The following is an 18,483-nucleotide window of genomic DNA, read 5'->3' on the forward strand; positions in this document are numbered from 1 at the left end:
TTCCTTAAACTGACACATTTAAAATTTCAACTTGTTTAAGGACAGGAAATACTATTTTATCAGAAATAAGTTCTGGCTGTGAGCCACATATTTAATTAGTCAGGTTTTTATTGAGTATCAGATCTTATACTAGGCCAATTGATGACATCTGAACTTTCTGAAAAGGGCACAGGAACCTAAATTCTTTTAAAATCCTCCTATTACAGAGGTGTTATGCTGTGAACAGAGAACAAGTCAGTATTACTTTAGAGGTACTTGGTTTCCTCATCTTGATTTTAATCAAGAGGAAATGTCTCTTTTACAAAGTTCTCATGAAGAATACATGAGAAAAACTTATAGGGGAAAGACATCTGGCTCTTAACAATGGACTTGTTAGAAGTAGTCTTATCACGGTCAGTAGACTGGAATTTTAATGCCATTTCAGGTGGAATGGAGAATATAAATCACCATAGCCATAGCAATGCAGTTGGGAAGGACCTTCACAAGCAGGCCCTGAGATGAGCCCATTGTTATGCAAATACAGTCCTGTCGCTCCATAGTATCTTACTGCTAAGGCTAAGGGGTAAACAAGCTTGAAGGACCTGGCTTCTACTCACCTTGCTCTTTTTTATTAAAGTTTCCTTAATTAGGTTTTGATTGACCAGCACAAAACTGTACACATTTAATGTACAGATGTGAAGTCTTATTGGGATGGGCAGAGAGAGCAATGTGGGGATAGCAGGCTCTGACAGGAGATGTGGGTGGGGAGGTGGGAAAGCCTGCACCGAAGGTGTGACTGAAAACTACAGTAAATGTTTAAAGGAAAAACACTTTTACAACAAAAGAAACATTGCCATTTACCTTCCTGTCTTCCCAAGAAACCCTCGTCCCTCCCCCCGCCCCCGCCCGTGCTTTAAACACTCTTACCTCATTCTTGCCCTTTCTGAGCAGTTCTGGATTTTTCTTTAGTGTCTTTAATTGGCATTGTTGCAGCTCCCTTCATGGCCTAAAGAAATTAAAAACTTTCCCCTTTCACAGTCAGTTTGATTTGAGGAAGAGCTAGAGGTGGGATGGTGCCAGACCTAGTGGCTGGGCACACATCTTAACGATTCCCTGAGTCTGCCCTTTGGTTCTGTGCCACTCAGCCGCAGCATTCACCAGGTATTTTTGCACCTCACAGAGACACCGATGATAGAGGACTTCCAGAGTCAGGAAGTGTCAGAAGAATGGGCTGAACATGCTTGAAATGAGGGCGTGTGCTTTGAGAGTACTTATGGGTAATGTGTCCTTACTGTAGTATTTTTAAAAAATTTAAACATTTACTAGGCATTTCAGTCATACTTCAAATAGCCTGGACATGAAATTTTGTAGATGACAGAGACTCACCAGAGGGCCTAAAGCAGAGGCACAGCATGATGAGATTTTGCATAGCAGGAAGGCTATTTTTGCAGCGTGGCTGGGTGATGTACTGAGGGAGTTGAGACTGAAACTGGGCTGATAGGGCCCAGAGCAGAGCGAGGCAGTGGAGCCTTGACACCAGCCAGGGGCCTGGACAGAGAGAGCCCAAGGTAGACAAGCTAGAGGAGGTGGAGGCCTGAGAGGCCTCTGGGAGGGAAGCCAGCAGGCCTTCCTGACAGGCAGCATGTGGAGACATGAAGAGGTCAGGGTATTAAGAACCACATAGAGGGGTTTCTAAAGGCATGGCATGACATTTGGTTAGAATGGGGAGCCTGAGAGGGGGCATGAATTTCCATTTCCATTTGGGGTAGGTCAGGAAGGTCCCCCAAAAGCTTGTGGCACAAACCTCAGTCTCCAGCTCGGAGTTGAAATTTGAGGAGGTGGGGTTTTAGAAACTGGGAGCACCCCCTTGAAGGAGGTAGTGGGATCCCAGCCCCTACCTCTTCTCTCTTATAAGTCCGAGTCATGAGGTGAACAGTTTATTCCACCACACACTTCCCACCAGGATGTGTTTCCTCACCACAGGCCCCAGAGCTACAGAGCCAATATTCTGTGCCCTGAAACCTTCTCTTTTTTTAAGTTGGTTTTCTAAAGTATTTTGTTACAGTAATGGAAAGTTAGCTCATATGGTGATGATGGTAGGCAGCCAGGGCGAAGAATCAGAAGCTTGGGGGACATGTCTTGGCTACAGATTGTTATTCTGCTTTTCACTAGCCAGGTCCAGGGCTCTGAGCCAGGCGTGAGAGTCTGGGAGAGAATCCTGTCCCTCTCCTCCCTCCCTGCCTGCTTTCATGCTGAGATTGAGCTTTGCCACTGTGACTCTTCTGCGTCCTCTCCTCAGCCTACAGTTGGCTTGCTCTCTTCACCCTCTCTGCGCTGTCCCTGTGTGTGCCTCCCTCAAGGCCTTGCCTGCGGTACTGGTGCAGGGACATTCGTTTTTTCCCAGCTTGGCAAATTAGAGTGGCAGCTCTGTGGAAACGAAGCCACAAAATGACTTCCATCTAGGCTCTCACCCGCTGGGCCACCTACCCAACCCCTAAATCCTGCCTCCATGGCAGACACTGTGCTAACAACTTGGCCTCCGTAAACATTTTTCAAAGTCAAACTAAAGAAACCAACCTTGAAAAAAAAAAAGAAGAAAAACAACATGTATTTAGTGTTTTATGAGCTACTAGGTTGGGTTCCAGAAAGTAAGTTTCTTTTGCTGTATTCAGACTGAGGCAACGAAACAGTGAGCAAACAAAACCCAGGGACAGGGAGCCACAGGTCGAGGTTCCAAAGGGAAGCCCCAGCCTTCCTGGGACAGAAAGAGAAAGCAACATCGGGGTAGCAGGCTCTGACAGGAGGCGTGTGGTGGGAGGTGGGAAAACCTGCACCAAAGGAGAGATTGTCATTATCCAGTGTTCCTTCCTGCCCCAAGGAAATTTCAGGGAATCTAGGAGAAAAGGCGTGTTCAAGAAAGGGCCACTATCTTGGCAAACATACAATGAGGCTTCAAAATCTACTGGCAAATTCTGTTCTGGGGGTCAGAGACCTCTGCTATAAAACCTTGATATTTAAAGAGGTCACACAGGACTGCAAGAGCCAGTCTCACTGTCAAAAGCATGCACAGTGGGAGGGAGGCAGAACACCATGACTTGAGACAACAAAACCTCTATGGGCTCCTTCAGGCATATGCTCTTTTCAGTTGTTCTCAATGGTTTCTATTTTCTTGTTTTATACCACCTCTACTAAAACATGCAAGGTTAATGGTGTGCTGTCCAACTTCAGTGTTTCTTCCTTATGATTTCTCAGAAGCCAGGGCATCCTGTCACCCAGGCCAGCTGTCTGCACACAAGCTTTTCCCTTCCTGGTAGCATCAATGGCAGCTTGTAGGGTGCGCCGATGACAGCTCTTGTGCCTCGAAGCCACTGTTAAAGCCAATGCAGGCACCTTGGTAGAGGGCACCACTGCTTGCTCACTGTACTGCTTGAAGGGCTGCAGCGACCTCTCCTAAGAAGGTGAAGCCATGCAGCAACACATACCTACTCTTTGGAAAGCAAGATTTCTTCTGGTTTGAGGACATACAGTAACAAAAGTGAGTCTATAAAGAAGAAAATTCAGGCTGTGGCTCATCTTTTCAATAAGATTTTTAAGGAGCGAATTTTCCATTCACCTGGACCTGCAGCCATAACCCGCGGCTTCTTTGCAGCACTGCAGTGCTCCTTCCAACAAGCCCAGGTTCAGAGGCAAGCTCTCAGGCCCACGCACACTCTCACTTGGAGTCAGAGAACTGGTCTTAATCTGCCTCCACTTAAAGGACATTTTCAAAATGCCTTTAGGCCACCCCCTGCTTCCTCCCTCTTTGTTTTCTTCGCACTGTTACCCCTGGAGCCTGGCTGACAGAAGGAGGAAGAGGACTGCATTTGAAGCCTGTGTCCTCCTTTCAAAATATGTAATATATAGAATGATGCCATGCATCCTGACATGAAGTAGTCCCTCCTTATTTGGGGGAATTGGTTCTAGGACCCCTGTTGAGTGCTAAAATCCCTCAAATAAATTGGTCTATTTGCATATAATCTACATATCCCTCCAACATACTTTGTTTAAACTATATCTTATAATACTAACACAATGTAAATCCCATGTAAATAGTTGTTTAGGGACTGATAAGGGAAAGAAGACCATATGTGAGGTGCAAGTACAACTTCTAAAAGATATTTTTGACCCATGGTTGGTTGAATCTGTGGATGCAGAACTGTGCATGAAACACCTTTATTGGGGACCATCTGGGCTTTCTTCTGAGATATCATATGCCCTCTTTCCTCAGTCTCCATTTGTTAGTCCTTTCTTCCTCCTAACCTGTAAGGTGAGAGAACAAGAACACAGCAGTCTCTCTCTCTCTCTCTCTCTCTCTCTCTCTCTCTCTCTCTCTCTCTCTCTTCCCCTCACTCTTGCTCTTATTCTCTTGCTCTCACTCTCCACTCCTGATCTCATTTCCTCTCATATCTTTAAGTGCTGACCACAAGGGTAGCCCGACCTGGTTTGAGGCATTTGAGACTCTATACCCTGCTATAAATCACTCCCTCCTGCAGGCTTCAGGGCACCTCAAGCTAGTGTGTCCAAATGGGACTCTGGAGACACCTCCAGCCTCAAAATCATGGTCTCCATTCCAGTCCATTACAATGGCCCCATCCCTGGAGTCATCCTTGACCACTTGCTTTCCCATGACCACCTGCCTCAAAAGGTCCATCAGTGAATCTGACTGTACTCTTAATTAAGTTAGGAATCAGGTCATTCTTATTCCCTAAGCTGTACAATGATCCCCAAATGAGTATTCAAACTTAAATCAAAATTAAATTTTGATAAAAGAGAAAAAAAGAGAGAAACAGTCCATGTAGGAATTCTCAGGAAAAGTAGAACAAAACTTAAATTTCAAAACTCATTTGTTTACTTTGCTGGTAATGTATCCAGGGCATAAGAGCTAGTGCAGACTCAGAGTACTACCACTGCTGTAAGAAACCTACCAGCTGGCGCTGCTCACCCCCATTCACCATCCCAGCCTGACCCTTGGTGCTGAAGGTTCTGGCCCGGATGCCTGTAACAGCCTCTTAGTTGATGCTGCTTCTTCAGTCTACCTGAGAAGGCACAGAGAGCCTTTGAAAATGTCTCAGGCATGCCACCTCTGTGCTGAAATGCTCTTCCCTGGATGTGCTGCTCGCTCTTCCCATGCCTCCTTCAGCTCTGCTCAAAGTGAATCTTGTTCTAACTCTTCCATCTGAATGGCAACATCTCCCTTATCCAGCCCTTCCTTTCGCCCTCACTCTGTTATGCCTGTCTTTTTATAGCACTTTCCTTCTCTGACCAAATGGCACCCATTTACTACAGTAGTTAATTATCTCTCTCGTCTACCTTCTGGTAGTGATCTCTGTCCACATATTGACCTCTGGAAAGCATAATGCTCAATTGCTCAGTGATGAAGAGGCTGACTTTTAGAGCTGGAAGAGGCCCAGAAAACTGTTCTGTAGCTGGGCAGGTGAGGGTTGGTCAGGTAATTCATGGTGGGCCCCCAGTGAGCTCAAGGAAATAACTCGGACTACAGCTAGTTTGCTCCTAGGTGCCTTTACTTGGCAATGCATCACTCTGTCCATTCATCAGTCCCAACTGCAAGGGACACTGATGAATGACAGAGAGCCACCAGGGAGGGCTAACTAAAATATCAAGGTGATTCACTATTTCTTTTCAGTAAATGCTGTGGATTGAATATGATCTGTCTCCAACAAAGGTCATGTTCAGCTGTGGCCCCAATGAAATGGTGTTGAGAGGTTGCAAAGCCGTTAAGGGGCATTTGAGAGTAGGAGAGATCTGCCCTCACGAATGGATTGACACACTTCTTAAGGGAATGGGTTAGTTCTCACAAGAGCAGATTGCTGCAAAGCCGGACAGCTCCTTCTCCCCCCTCTTCGGCACATGCCTCCTTCTCTTAAGCAGAAACTAAGAGGATGCTGGGGCCATGCCCTGGGCCTTCAAAACTAAGAGTTACGTGAACTCCTTTACAGTACTCAGTCTTGGGCACTTCACTGTAGGAACAGAAACAGGTGATGACAGTAAGCCTCTGTGAGATTCAACCCTTGCTCCTCTGGTGAGCTGTAAGCAGCAAGGCTCAAAGTAATGGGCTGTCCTGAGAGGTCAGTTCTACCTGCGTCCAGCCCTGCACTCCAAAGGATGAGGTAAAGTGAGAATTAGAAACACAAAGTGTTGCTAGATTACATGTTTCCCTGAGCAGTAGAACAGCTTTGTTTTAAAAAGAAATCACGGTTCTGTCATATAATTTCTAAATTAGTATATGTGAAAAATTTGACTAATAGGAGAATTATGCTTCATTGTATCATTAAAATACTTCTAAAAATCCAGAATGATGAGAAGAAAAGCAGACCACAGATTAAATTGTGTTAGGAGTTCATCTGTCCTCATATCTGTGAGGAAGTGCTATCTGAATCTGAATATATTTTATATATATATACATGTCCATATGTATGTATAATATTTATTTATTTAAATGCCAAGGGATGTTACTTTTTCTACTGCCAGTTTTGATCAAAAGGAAAAGACAGTGAGTGAGCTTCAAAAGTACCCCCAGACTTGCTCATAGAGGCTAACGGGTCAGCGTCACACAGCGTGAGCTGAGCGAAGAGCCGGAAAACTCGATCCAAGGCTCGCTGGAAGATCTAACTTGCCAAAGTATGTGATTAAGAGCAAAGTTATCTTTATAGTCATTCCTTCATTATTGAGATAAGGCAATTGGAAGCTGTTGTAGAGATGCCAGAGCTGGGAGTAAAATCCTTACAGATCGCACTGCAGTGTCATGATGACACCAGAAAACAAACTGATGCACGTAGACCATCTTCTGTACGCACCAGAAAATTAGATCTCAGGAAAAACATAGAGTTAGAATGTAAAAGAAAGGTGGGTGGGGGCGGGCGCACTGAAAGGCAGACTCAGCGGCTTGCGAGTGAGAGGAACTGGCACAGGCCTGGCACTCCAGGGCATTGCCTGGGTGGGGCTCCTGACGGTTTTCGCTAACTTCCCCCTTCCAGCCCCAAGATTTTTATTTTCGCAGTCCGGTTTGCTGTCACTGGCACTGCTATCCCCTGGCAAAGTGTGGACATGTTTTTAATGTCTGGTCCTAAAATAAGAAGTATGAGACAGTGAGGACCAACGCGGCAGAGTATCTGCTGAGGCCGCGAGACAGTTCGCCCCGGCAGGCACGGTGGCTGTGGGTGCCATTCCACCCCTCTGCCCCACCCCCTCCACCCAAGAACACCTCCAGTTTGCTGGTTTCTCTGCCTCCCCTTGAGCCACTGGCACAGCCCTATTCAGGTACCAGGACAGCAGCAGAAGACGGTCTGTAATAATAAAGTGGTGGAAGTCCCCCTGCCATCATCTGGGCTCAGGCAGCCCCCCAAATCAACCACTCTGCATTTTGCACGCTGCTTCGCAGGCCTCATTTTTCTGAAGTGCCTATTACGAGCTGCTGTTCCAAGCCTAATGGCTTGTTTAGTTAACTGATCTCATCGTTGGTGTTCAAGTATGTGAGACCATTATAAACAGGGACCTTGGGAACAAAAGAAGAAATGTTTGCCTACTTTACAACTTCTACCTACAAAGCAAAGTAGCCTTTAGAAAAGCAGTGAATAACTGCTGACTCGCTTGCCATATCTGTCCAATCCATGGCTAGGCAGTTCATGGGTTGAGGAACTCAGTCTCCCCTCTGGCTCACAGGCGCACACAGCCTGGCTGCCCTGGACATGACTTGGGCTGCAGAGGCACTGTGTTCAGCAATTGCTGAGCTGGTTAATAGTGTAGGAACTATTTTTTTCCTCTGCACGCAAGTAGAATACTGGATTTACGACTGCACCTGCTATGGGTTGTGTTAGGGGAAGGGGCTGATGTTTGGGCTACTCTCCTATGGAGCTTGTTATTTTCCTCTTAACCTGGACAGTTTTTGATAGGTTGGAGAAGCTTGTTTGGAAGGGTGTCATTTGGTTGGGAATTAGCAAACCACATCTTAGGATATAAGCTCCCTCAGCTGGGGTTCTAAATTCAAGCAATTATTCCTTCTCTTCATTTTCTTTATTTAATTTCTCCTCTACCAACGTACTCATGAAGTGCTTACTGAGTACCTATTCTATGCCAAGAGCGTACTAGGTTCTAGTAGTGCTCATCTGAGACTGGGCACCAGTTGCCCAGAAGGGGTTATGTCCCGAAGAGAAGATAGGTAAATAAGACTACTAGGATGGTTCCTAAGGAACTGGTGTCTAATACTAAAACAAACTAACTAACTAACAAACAACAAGCATAATAAAACCCTCAAGGAAAACTTTCTGGGTGTGATGAGACATCTTTCATCTCATTTAACAAACAGATTGAGCCAGGCACTGAGATGGGTCTTTGGCCCATAGAAGTTAATTCTTGCTTCTAACTTTCCTTACTGGGTTGGCAATGAGACAAGGTTTGAAGTTTCAAGTCACAGTGACTTTCTTAACTCAAGCCAGGATTGCCAGGGGGGCACTGTGCAGGTGACAGGTCTCTTTTGGGCCAGCAGTTACTTTACTTTTTACTGTGAAATTGCTCAAACTCCTTTGCCACTGTCATAAACTGTTGGGTCCCTCTGAACAATGAGTATCTTAAGGTGTTCTTCATTGTCCAGTCATTTAGTTGGGAATTAGTCATTTGGTTTGGTCCAGCCACCAAAGCAAAAACAGAGTCCCATATGACAGTGGGATGCTTCCAGTTTGTTCTCTGGGCCAGCAGCACAAGTGTCTCCTGGGAATGCATGAGAAAGGCTTAGATTTCACCACATCAGACTCTGGACACCCAGGAGAGCAGCACCACATTTAGCTCTCCCCAAGCACTTCTGTTCAACTCAGGCTTGGAGAACACTGATCTGGGGGAGCCATAATGACTCTGTATTTAACTTAAGGCAGGCAGAATACAACCCTTCATTCCTTTCTCAAGTCATGTCCTGTGGAGGTAACCATTCCAAGAGTGAGGCACCAAGCTCTGAGGCCCAGGTCAAGCCCCTGTTCCACACACACTTGCACTACGATCCCGAGCCTGGCCCAGATGCTCTGTATTGGTATCTCTGTGGTACATTGAGACTGTGATCCCAGACCACTCTTCCCTCACTTGTCCATGTTCTCATTTCCACGCTGAGGCACAGAACATAGACGATGCCCAGCTACACTGGGCCTACTCTCATCTACCACAGATGTGGGCAAATCTCGGCCTTTCCTTATCATAAGAGGGCAGATAGTAGTACAAATTTTGAGAGCACTTCTGATGCCACATTTGGGAAAGCCAAGAGCAGCAGCAGTGAGACAGGGGAAGGAAGGGCTGAGAAACTCTGGGAATTAGCCCCTGTGCCCCTCTCTAGCCTTCTCACAACCTGGTGCCACCAAATACCCCCAAGCCCTGAAGGATGGCAGCCCCAGGAGGAGCTAAGAAATAGGGATCAGGCTATAAATGGTCAAAGTAACACTGAGGAAGGGGAAAGCAGGCCCAAACAGAAATTTATGCCTAAGGGATGAATAAAGTCCCACTGAGTCCTGGGCTCCTTCCTCCCAGAACCAACCAGACAGTGCGAGGAAAATCCCACAGGAAAGGTGATGGGCACCAAAGAAATTCACCTCCGCTGACCCTGGCGAGTCACATGACCATTCTGAAGGTCTTCGCCCAGGAAAGGATGGAATTATACCTGCTTTCTCTAACTCATGGAAGCAAGGTGAAGACAGCCACTCAGAAATAAAGGCAGGAAAAACTCTGAGTGATGCCCTTTAACTTGGGAAAGTGCTGATCCCCCAGCGCTGGCCAAGGACAAAGCATCCACATCCTAAGAATCAGGATAAATAGCAGAATTTGACACTTTGAATTCCTCAGAAAAAAGTATTCTAAGAAATCCGTGTCCTTAATAACAAGTCAGAGAAAAAGTTGGGCCTTAGGTCTTTGTATTTAATAATGGGACAGCAAATCTGATCTGAATCTGTCACTAAAAAGATTCAGAAGTTCCCTGTTTAGTCAGGACCAACAGGTGGGTGGCCCCCACTGGCCACACCCTTACCTGGGTCTCTGTGGCAGGATCTTCACTGCCCCAGGCTGGAAGCGGTTTGCCTTCAGCATATTCAAATGATGAGCACGTCTGAGGCCTCAGCTCTGCTTCGTTCTGCTTTTGGAAACTGGTTTTTCCTAAAAGAGGGAATGTATGATAAATCATAAATCAACTACCAACCTTTCACAATTTTAGAGAGGAAGGTAGGGAGATATTCAGAAATCATAAAAAGGTGTGAATATAGTTAAGATTGGGTTTCCTGCAATTCTGGCCCCTTCAGTCTGTGCTACCTAAAATACCTACATAATCCTCTACACATCCTTATAAAGGAAGCCCTCTTTGATGATCCTAAGTGTTTCCCACAAGAGGTCAAGACTTTTCAGCCTGGAAAAGATTCAGAAAGCAGACAGTTTGTGAAATACTGAGGTTTTTCCTCATATGCTGTTATTTATCAAACAACAAACAGGTTTTGGAGAACAGCTCAGAACCCTCACTGTGTGCATAGGTATCACCATGGCTTCCAAAGGAAGGATTCAAATATTCAGGCCTTCACAAGCCTAAGAGCAGGGAATGCTTATTTTCTTACAATACCTACTAAGGTCCTTTTTGATAATGCATGTAGGAGGCTTTGCTCAGAGGTCCTTAAAGACCTTTCTGGGAAGCACTTCTCAAGCTATAATGGGTTCAACATGCATATTCACACCCCTGGTGCTTCTGCTACCTTACAAGTTCTGATACAGAGGTGTGGGGTGGGTTCTGAGCATCAACATTTCTGACATGCTCCCAAGTGATGCTGATGAAGCTGGACCATGGACCACACTTGGAGTAGTAAGGGTGGAGTTAGCAGACTGTGATTAAGGAACTGTTCTCCATTACCCACAATAGGACATTAACCTGCAGAATGTATTCCTTTATCCTGCCAGAGAGCAGATTCGCTATTATTTTTCTCCAGCTTGAGCAATTATCAACAGGACATGCTGTGACAGCCTCTCCACAGCATTTTGCTCCTAAGGAGAAGCAAACAGACTGTGTTTTATCAGCCCTGAGAGACCAATACAATGACTTCCATTTTTAAGATAGGATAAGAGAAAAACCCACTCCAATGTATATGTTAAACAGGAAGTGACTGCTAAAAGCTGGCTTACCTTCATTTTCCTTTTGTTCCAGCTACTTTTGTAACCTCTAGGGGTTTTTTTATATGAATAAAAAGTGGTCACTGAGAAGAGAAGCTTTGGATAAATTTTTCTGCCTCTGGACTGCAAGTTTGTGGTGGCTGGACATTTAAGGGTGAGTGACCCCCAAAATGTCTTGCCATGTTCACCTGGCTCCTTAACATATATGTCTTTTTGAAAAAAAAAAACAACTCTTCATGACAATTTAATTAAGACACAAACCATAGAAATCTAGTGCAGCGAATATTACAGCAACATCAGAACAATCTATCCCATCCCCTTCTTCAGAGGCAATTCAAGGCTTGTGGTTTCTATTCAATTTGTTATAATGACAGTGTTTAATCATGGAGTCGACTCTGCAGCCCACTGTTGAATTGAGGTCACACATGTGACTATTCAAGCATGCAGCACATAATCTATAACTAAGATTTCACCCCTGAGTCTCTGGGGGCTGTGCCATTAATTAACAATGCACTTCTTTCTCAAATAATGTGCATTAACAGCCTTTAAAAATGGACTTGGGGCTTGGAATGAGCAGGAGTTAGCGGTCAAACATCCATGGCAGTTGGTATTACAGAATGGAGGTAGAGCTCAGCTATGGGAGTATCCCAATGCATTTATTTAAAGATACTTAATTAAAAGTCTTTTCTAATTTCTCAGAAATGTATAATACAATCTCCACTTGTGGCTCATTTCTAATTATCTAATTGTAAATGAAAGCATTCAGAGCTGTAGTTTATGTACTTATGTATGTCATCAGAGTAATAGAGGCCACACATATTGAAAAGTATTTGGCGTCAACCCAGACTACAATAAATATTTTTAATCTTGAGGGAAGCATGAAAAACTTTGATCCTTGCCCTGACGTTGTCTGTAATCACAGAAGCCTGTTTTGATTGACTGTGATGAAGGATAGCGCTTCTCAATACGAAGGCTTGCTGTTTCTTCCCATTGTGGCTAACACACAATCTACTGCTGACTTACCAGACTAACACTATGCTTCAACCTCTAAACACATGCAAACAGGGTAGGAATATGTCAGAAGATGCAGGGCTTCTAGTTAGAGGACACATAACAGTTTGATTACATTATGTCTTGGATATAGATTGGTAAAATATACACTCTAAGTTTTATAGACTAACATTCCACAACTGTACGCTTATTTTCTTCCATAGTCAATGGATATAGCAATGTAACAACGCCTACATGTTCGCTTCCTTTTATGTGTGTGCACTCCTTAAATAACAGTAGGAGTTGATGAAGCTTCACATATATTTTTTGACAAATGCTGCTTTAGTTTTTGGTGGACATCATGCAGGGCTGTTCAAAAATCCTCATTTACATAGGACGGAAGTCACTGACATATTTCTCCTAAGTGGAAAATTTTCCATCTCTGTCATGATGGGCTGGGAGAAAAAAGATATCCCATTTGAGAAGCCACTGGTACTTTACCTGAGGAGACTGGCTTGGGAAGGCGGCTCTGAGGCGGTCGCGTTCCCCGGGCCAACATGATGGGCTCAGACGTGGAGTGAACAATGGCTGCCTGAGTAGTGAGCTGGCTCTCCGTGGAGGAAGGCACTTCTTGGTTTAGGGCTTGGGCTCTGGTGGAGGAGGCTACGCAAGGGACTTGCTGGAGAGACAGGAGGGGCTCAGTCTCCTCGGAGCAGTCTGGCTGGCAGATGTACCGTCCTGTCACACGATTTCCTGAGTCTGGGAGTGGGAAGGTTCCGATGCCGCTGTCCAAGGTCCTCATCTGGCAGCTTGATTCTGAGACAGAAACAGAGAGGGGATTAGAGAAGGCTCACCACAAAGTTTGAAAGAACACTGATATTTGGGCATGATCTGAGGAAAGGGGAAGTCTATAAAGAAAAATAAGGGGAAAAAAGTAAACAATTGGAAATAGTGTGAACATCCAGTGATGTGCATGAAACAGACCTTGAATGGAACATGGAGCTAGCCCCTTCCAAAATGAAGAAAGAAGGCCAGCCTGTCACAGGCAGCAATAGTCAGTGGCGCATATCCCTGCAGTGGTTCAGTAGAGTTATAATAGAAAAGGAGCGGTCATCGGAGACCAACAATTACTTGTGATTACCCTTATTTCAACCTGGGAATCATGTGACTTCCATTAGGTAAACCTGCTTAACTGAAATTAAATGAATAATGTGCCTATATAACAAACTAAAGTGATGTCCTAACAAAAGTATTTTGTATCTCCTGTATGAATGGACACACATGCAACAGTTAATTCAATCTCTGGCCTCTCCATTTGACCATGAAGAAAAATAATTCACACAGCCTAGGGTCCTAACATCACTTAGCATATGAGCTGAGTTTGACCCCATTGCCGCTGGAAGTATTACTGAAAAGATATGGGAGCTGCATTCAGTCTTTCTTGCTTTATGAAGTAATAAAACTCATCCGAACCCTTTGGAGTTCTCAGTACTTCCAGGGATCCTATTATTCTTGAGAACAAATTATGCAGATTTTACCATGTTTGTGACATACTTATTTGAGTTACTTTTCTTGTTGCTGAGACAAAATATGAGATGCCTATGCTTAAAGGAGGAAAGGTTTATTTAGCTCACAGTTTGTAGAGGTATCAGTTCATAATCAGCTGGTTCCAAGGTAGGCTGGTCTTGCAGGGGAGAAACCATTCATAGTGGATAGCAAGGAACACAGCAACAAGGGACCTCAGCAGAGTATTTCTGCTCCTTTCCTCTTGTCCAGCCTCCTTAGGGTGGGTAGCACTCACCCCAATCCTAGTGCCCTTGATCCTAGCATGCATCAATTCCAGCATCACACACCCTAGACCCAGCCTCACTTATGACCACACTTTTGAGATTGAGGAGACACATTTAAATACAAGGCAAAACAATATGGTCAATTGTGTTTCCTCTTAAGAATTATGAAAATAATTATATTTTAAATTTCTGAAATGATGATGTGCCAACAAGTCAGCTTCCAACATGTCACTGTCAACCAGAAAGTCTCTATTCATATAATAATATCGTGGAATTAAACTTCCTTAGTTTCATCTTAAAAAGTCTAGTACTGGTTAAAATTTAACTCAGTACTGTGTTAGGTATGGTGGGAAATATAATTACAGTGTAAGCTTTATATCAAAAGCTCAACAGCTACCATTTCTTTGGTGTTTGATAGAACAGTAGCTCCTGATGTGGTCTTTGCCAACAACTGAGAGGGTGAATCCTCATATAAGAGCCTTAACCTCTGGGAATCTTAGGTTCCTCAGAGAGTTTCTATATGTGTACGTTCAGCACCAATTCTCTAGAGTTAGGAATAACACCTAGCACACTGTGAGACAGCTGAAGGAACAAAGCAATAACTGGCAGCATACACAAGGTGCTAGTCTATTTGTTCCACATCAATAGATATCTAATAGGTGAATACCTCATCCTTTCATAAACAATCTCATTTGATGCTCAGCAAACATCAGAATGTGCTCATTTTCCCTTGTCTCCTCCCCTCTGAAGCCTCTTAGGTATAAGCAAGTAGTAGAATTCTGGGAAATTCCTCATACCAAGGCTGAAACGATGGAGATCTTTCTAGGTTCAAGACATCTGGTGCTTGCTTTGGAAAGTACTAGGAAGATGAAATTCCCACTGAAGGAGAAGTTTCAATCTTGAAAGTGGAACTGAAAAGGGACATGCACCCTCCATGGTGCTGCTAAGTCTTTGAGGCCATTGGATCTCGGGGTTTCCTCATGGATCATAGACTCCTTGACTTGGAAACATGTGGTCTGAAAGATGCTCAGAACTTTTCTTTCTCAGAATCAGAAGCTCCATTCAGTTTAGCTTTACTTTCAATGAGCCTTGCAGGTCATTCATTATTTTCTCCACTGATTTTCTCAAGTTGCAGTGATTTCACTGTTTAAAATGCCTTTTTCAACAAATGAACAGCTGCTTATATGGGAAGGCATTGCCAGAAGAGTGTAGGGTGGTGGAGACCCTTTTGGACTTCTCTACCTTTACATATTTTAACGTACATACCCAACTTCTCTGGTTTAGCATGCCCACGTATTGTATTTGAGGTAATTCCTAAAGCCTGGATATTTCAGATGCATAGGAGTAAGTAGATGACTGTGAAAACTGGCGTAGTCTTTGGGGGTGGAAATGAAAGCCTAATAGGATGTGAGATGGGTTGAACCCTATGTATCCCAGATTGACTGCTGAATAATTTACTCCCAATATTTTCAGGACCAACTTTCCCTAAAGCACAGAGTGTGTATTGGTGGTCTAAGTGCCTGCTTGGCAAGTACAAGGACCTAGGTTGGATCTCTGGAACGTCATGCCATGCTGGCTAGAGTGGTGCGTGCCTGTAATCTCAGAGCTGGGGAGGCTGAAAACAGGATCACTATGAGTCCAAGCTGCATGGTGAGACCCTGCAGACCCTGTACTAAATTTAAAAAAAGTAAAGAATTTTGCTTAAGGCTACATGTTACAAATGTAGCCTGGACTTGATTTTATCCTCTCCTCTCCTCTCCTCTCCTCTCCTCTCCTCTCCTTTCCTTTTGTGTTTCTGGGACGTGAACATGGGGCTTTGCATGGAGTTACAACCTGGGGCCTGAATCTAGCCTTGTCTTGTTATCAAAACTGCCCTGAACCACCAAGCTGTCCTGATTCGGCCAGAAGCAGTGAGATGACCTCCACTCACAGGAACTGAGGCAGCTGTGAGCAGCCCCTGCGCCTAGGCTCAGCATGTGGCATGTCTAGCTTTACTGCTGGCCTGGAATCCAGGCTGGATCTGCATTCTGAGGCTGGAGCCTACGGCCAGTGTGACCTGCACCTGCTCAGCTCTCTGCTATGAAGGACACTGATGTGTCCTTGCCTCTGCTTTATACCTGTCCTCCACCCTCTTGGACTTGAGTCTTGCATGCCACAGTTTTCTCTACAATTTATTGTGGTTCCCTGTTTGGTGTAGACACTATTTCCAAGAACAAAGCTTTATGGTTGCATCTTTCTCCACTACATATTTTATGGCTTGGAGACCACTTAATCCACTCTTCCAGTGAGATTCAGAAGGCAAAATAGAATCTAGGTTTCCCTTTTAGTGATTTGAGGAGAGGTTCCATCCCTGAAGCCCATATGTATTTGTTGGTCCTCTAAAGTAAGGCTCTGAGGTGAGAGACAACAGGGACCTCTACAGAGGGTTAAAAGATCCAAGCCCTTTCCAAGGGTAGAAAGTACAGCTTCTGTGTGGCTAGAAGCATCAGTTTTCAAGCAGCTTTGGGGTTCAAAGCTGAAAGGTCATGGTTTTTACACCCATCTTCATGGAGGCAGCACTGTCACTCCTAGTACAGGTTGCCATGCCTATCCAAATTCTCCTACTGGTTCATAAGACCATCCCCCTAGCTACAAGCCTATGATGCCAAATCAACCAAGTATGGACCTTCACAGTGCTGGAGATGGAGGCCCTACCCCATAAAATAGGACCACAGCCCCAGACTGGGTGCTGATCTAGCTCTGACCCTTTGTCTCAGAATGGCTTTTTATTGCTTCCTCTCCTCCTCCCTTTGTACTCTGGCCTCCTGTGGCTGAGCAGGAGGTGGGGAGAGGGGGAGAGGGGGAGAAAGAGAGAGGGAGAGAGGGAGTGAGGGAGAGAGAGAGGGAGGGAAAAAGGGAGGTAGGGAGGGAAAGAGGGAGAGAGAGAGAGAGAGGAAAGGAGAGAGGAAGAGGGGGGGTGAGAGGGAGGCAGGGAGGGAGAGAGGGATGGAGGGAGGGAGAGAGGGAGAAACAAGCCCAGCAAGAGTGTATCTGCATACCACTAGATCTCAGATCCACCAGATATAACAGGGACAACTGCAGGAAACACAGTAGAAGAGAAATTTGGTATAGAAAAAGTGGCAAAGAAAGCCCAAGCCTGGTACCTATCAGAGCACACCAGGATTTTCTGACACCTGTCCCCTTATACTATTTCCCTTTTCCATTAACACATGATATCACCATACCAGAATCTATACAATAGGACTTAGAATCCTTCAGTTCTCCAATAGTCTGAGAATTGTGCGCACTGACATTAAGCCCAGAAAACACCTATTAAGTCCATTTTTCATTTCTAAGAATTCCGGATGCCAAATGTAGAGAATGTGAGGGCTCATTTATAAATACCTATGAAATGAGATGTGGACATTCAGGGTCTCAGGCATGTGCCAAGTTTCACCTTCCAGCAAATTTCTTCACAATGCATACACCTTGGAAAATAATTTATATAAAAAATGCTGACCTGGCCTTTATGTAGTTTCTCTAAAGCATTATTAGTTTCTTGCAGTACATAAAAATATTGTAACCTGAAAAAGTGTTGGATACTATACTTCTGAGACCAATATTTTCTTCTCAGCAAATTATAAGAACCCACAAAATAATTAAATGGCTGAAGTAAGAACAAAGTTCAAAGGGCCAAGCTGCCTTGAATCTTGAATGAGGTGACTTGATTTTGCTCGACAAGTGTTGAGTTCACATTTGTGGCCACGAGTTCAGGGCTGAGAGGGCCCCCTGATAATGAGTTCAAGGGTTGGGTCCCTTGCTGTACCAGCAGGTTTCTTCCTCCAAGGTCATCAATTGTATCTCTGACCTTGGCCAGCCCTCTCACCCATTCCCATTGTTCCAGTCACCTTCTGAGAGTCTCTAAAGTCAGGTTTTCATGATTATCACCATCAATGCTCTCCAGGTATTTCATTATCTGACTTGAGGCATTGCATCTCAGTCCTTTTAAAAGTCATGGCACCAATAGAAAATATATACGGCTTACTGACAAAAACCTATAGGTCCAAGACCACTGGCTATCTGAGGGTTCCTCATCTCAGCGAACCTGGGGCCCAATAAGCTGCTGTACATCAGCAGTAGAATAAGCGACCTTTTACTTACATGAATGACTTGGGAAGGTTTTTTTTTTTTTTTTTTTTTTTTTTTTTTTTTTTTCCAATACCCTGAATGCATGACTTTGCAAATATAAGGCATACAAGGAGATGGATATCTTTTTGTCTCAGCAGCAGAATAGGACTTTCTGTAAAGCCTCCCTTTATTGGCAAGAATGTTAAGATAATGCAGGGTAGGAATAGTCTGTGGCATTTAGCTTCAGAAGTGAGGGAAGTCACTATATCCAAGAGGTAATAAGCAGCCAAAGGACAAGCAGCCAAGCAAGGTTCCGTGTGGGTCGGCACCCAAGAAGAAACTCAGGAGAAATGTTCCACTGGGGATTTTCTTAAAGTGCTAATTTAGGTCCTGTAGGACAAAATTCACACTCATTTTGCTGAGTGTTACCCTGCTGCTC

General features: G+C 44.5%; 1 protein-coding gene across 5 annotated transcripts in view; it reads right to left on the reverse strand.

Annotated features, from left to right (window-relative positions):
• The window catches only part of Nckap5 (NCK associated protein 5), a 959,001-nt gene that overhangs the window by 56,429 nt on the left and 884,089 nt on the right, over positions 1-18,483 (reverse strand). For all 5 annotated transcript variants that reach the window (XM_023709695.1, XM_023709692.1, XM_023709697.1 and 2 more), the window contains 2 exons: positions 12,649-12,963; positions 10,037-10,161 (listed from right to left, as the gene is read on the reverse strand). In XM_023709695.1, the coding sequence (XP_023565463.1) occupies positions 10,037-10,161; positions 12,649-12,963 (440 nt within the window). The remainder of the gene's footprint in view (positions 1-10,036; positions 10,162-12,648; positions 12,964-18,483) is intronic.

Source organism: Octodon degus, unplaced genomic scaffold (assembly GCF_000260255.1).
Source record: "Octodon degus isolate 3935 unplaced genomic scaffold, OctDeg1.0 scaffold00014, whole genome shotgun sequence".
NCBI classification, from domain to species: domain Eukaryota; kingdom Metazoa; phylum Chordata; class Mammalia; order Rodentia; family Octodontidae; genus Octodon; species Octodon degus.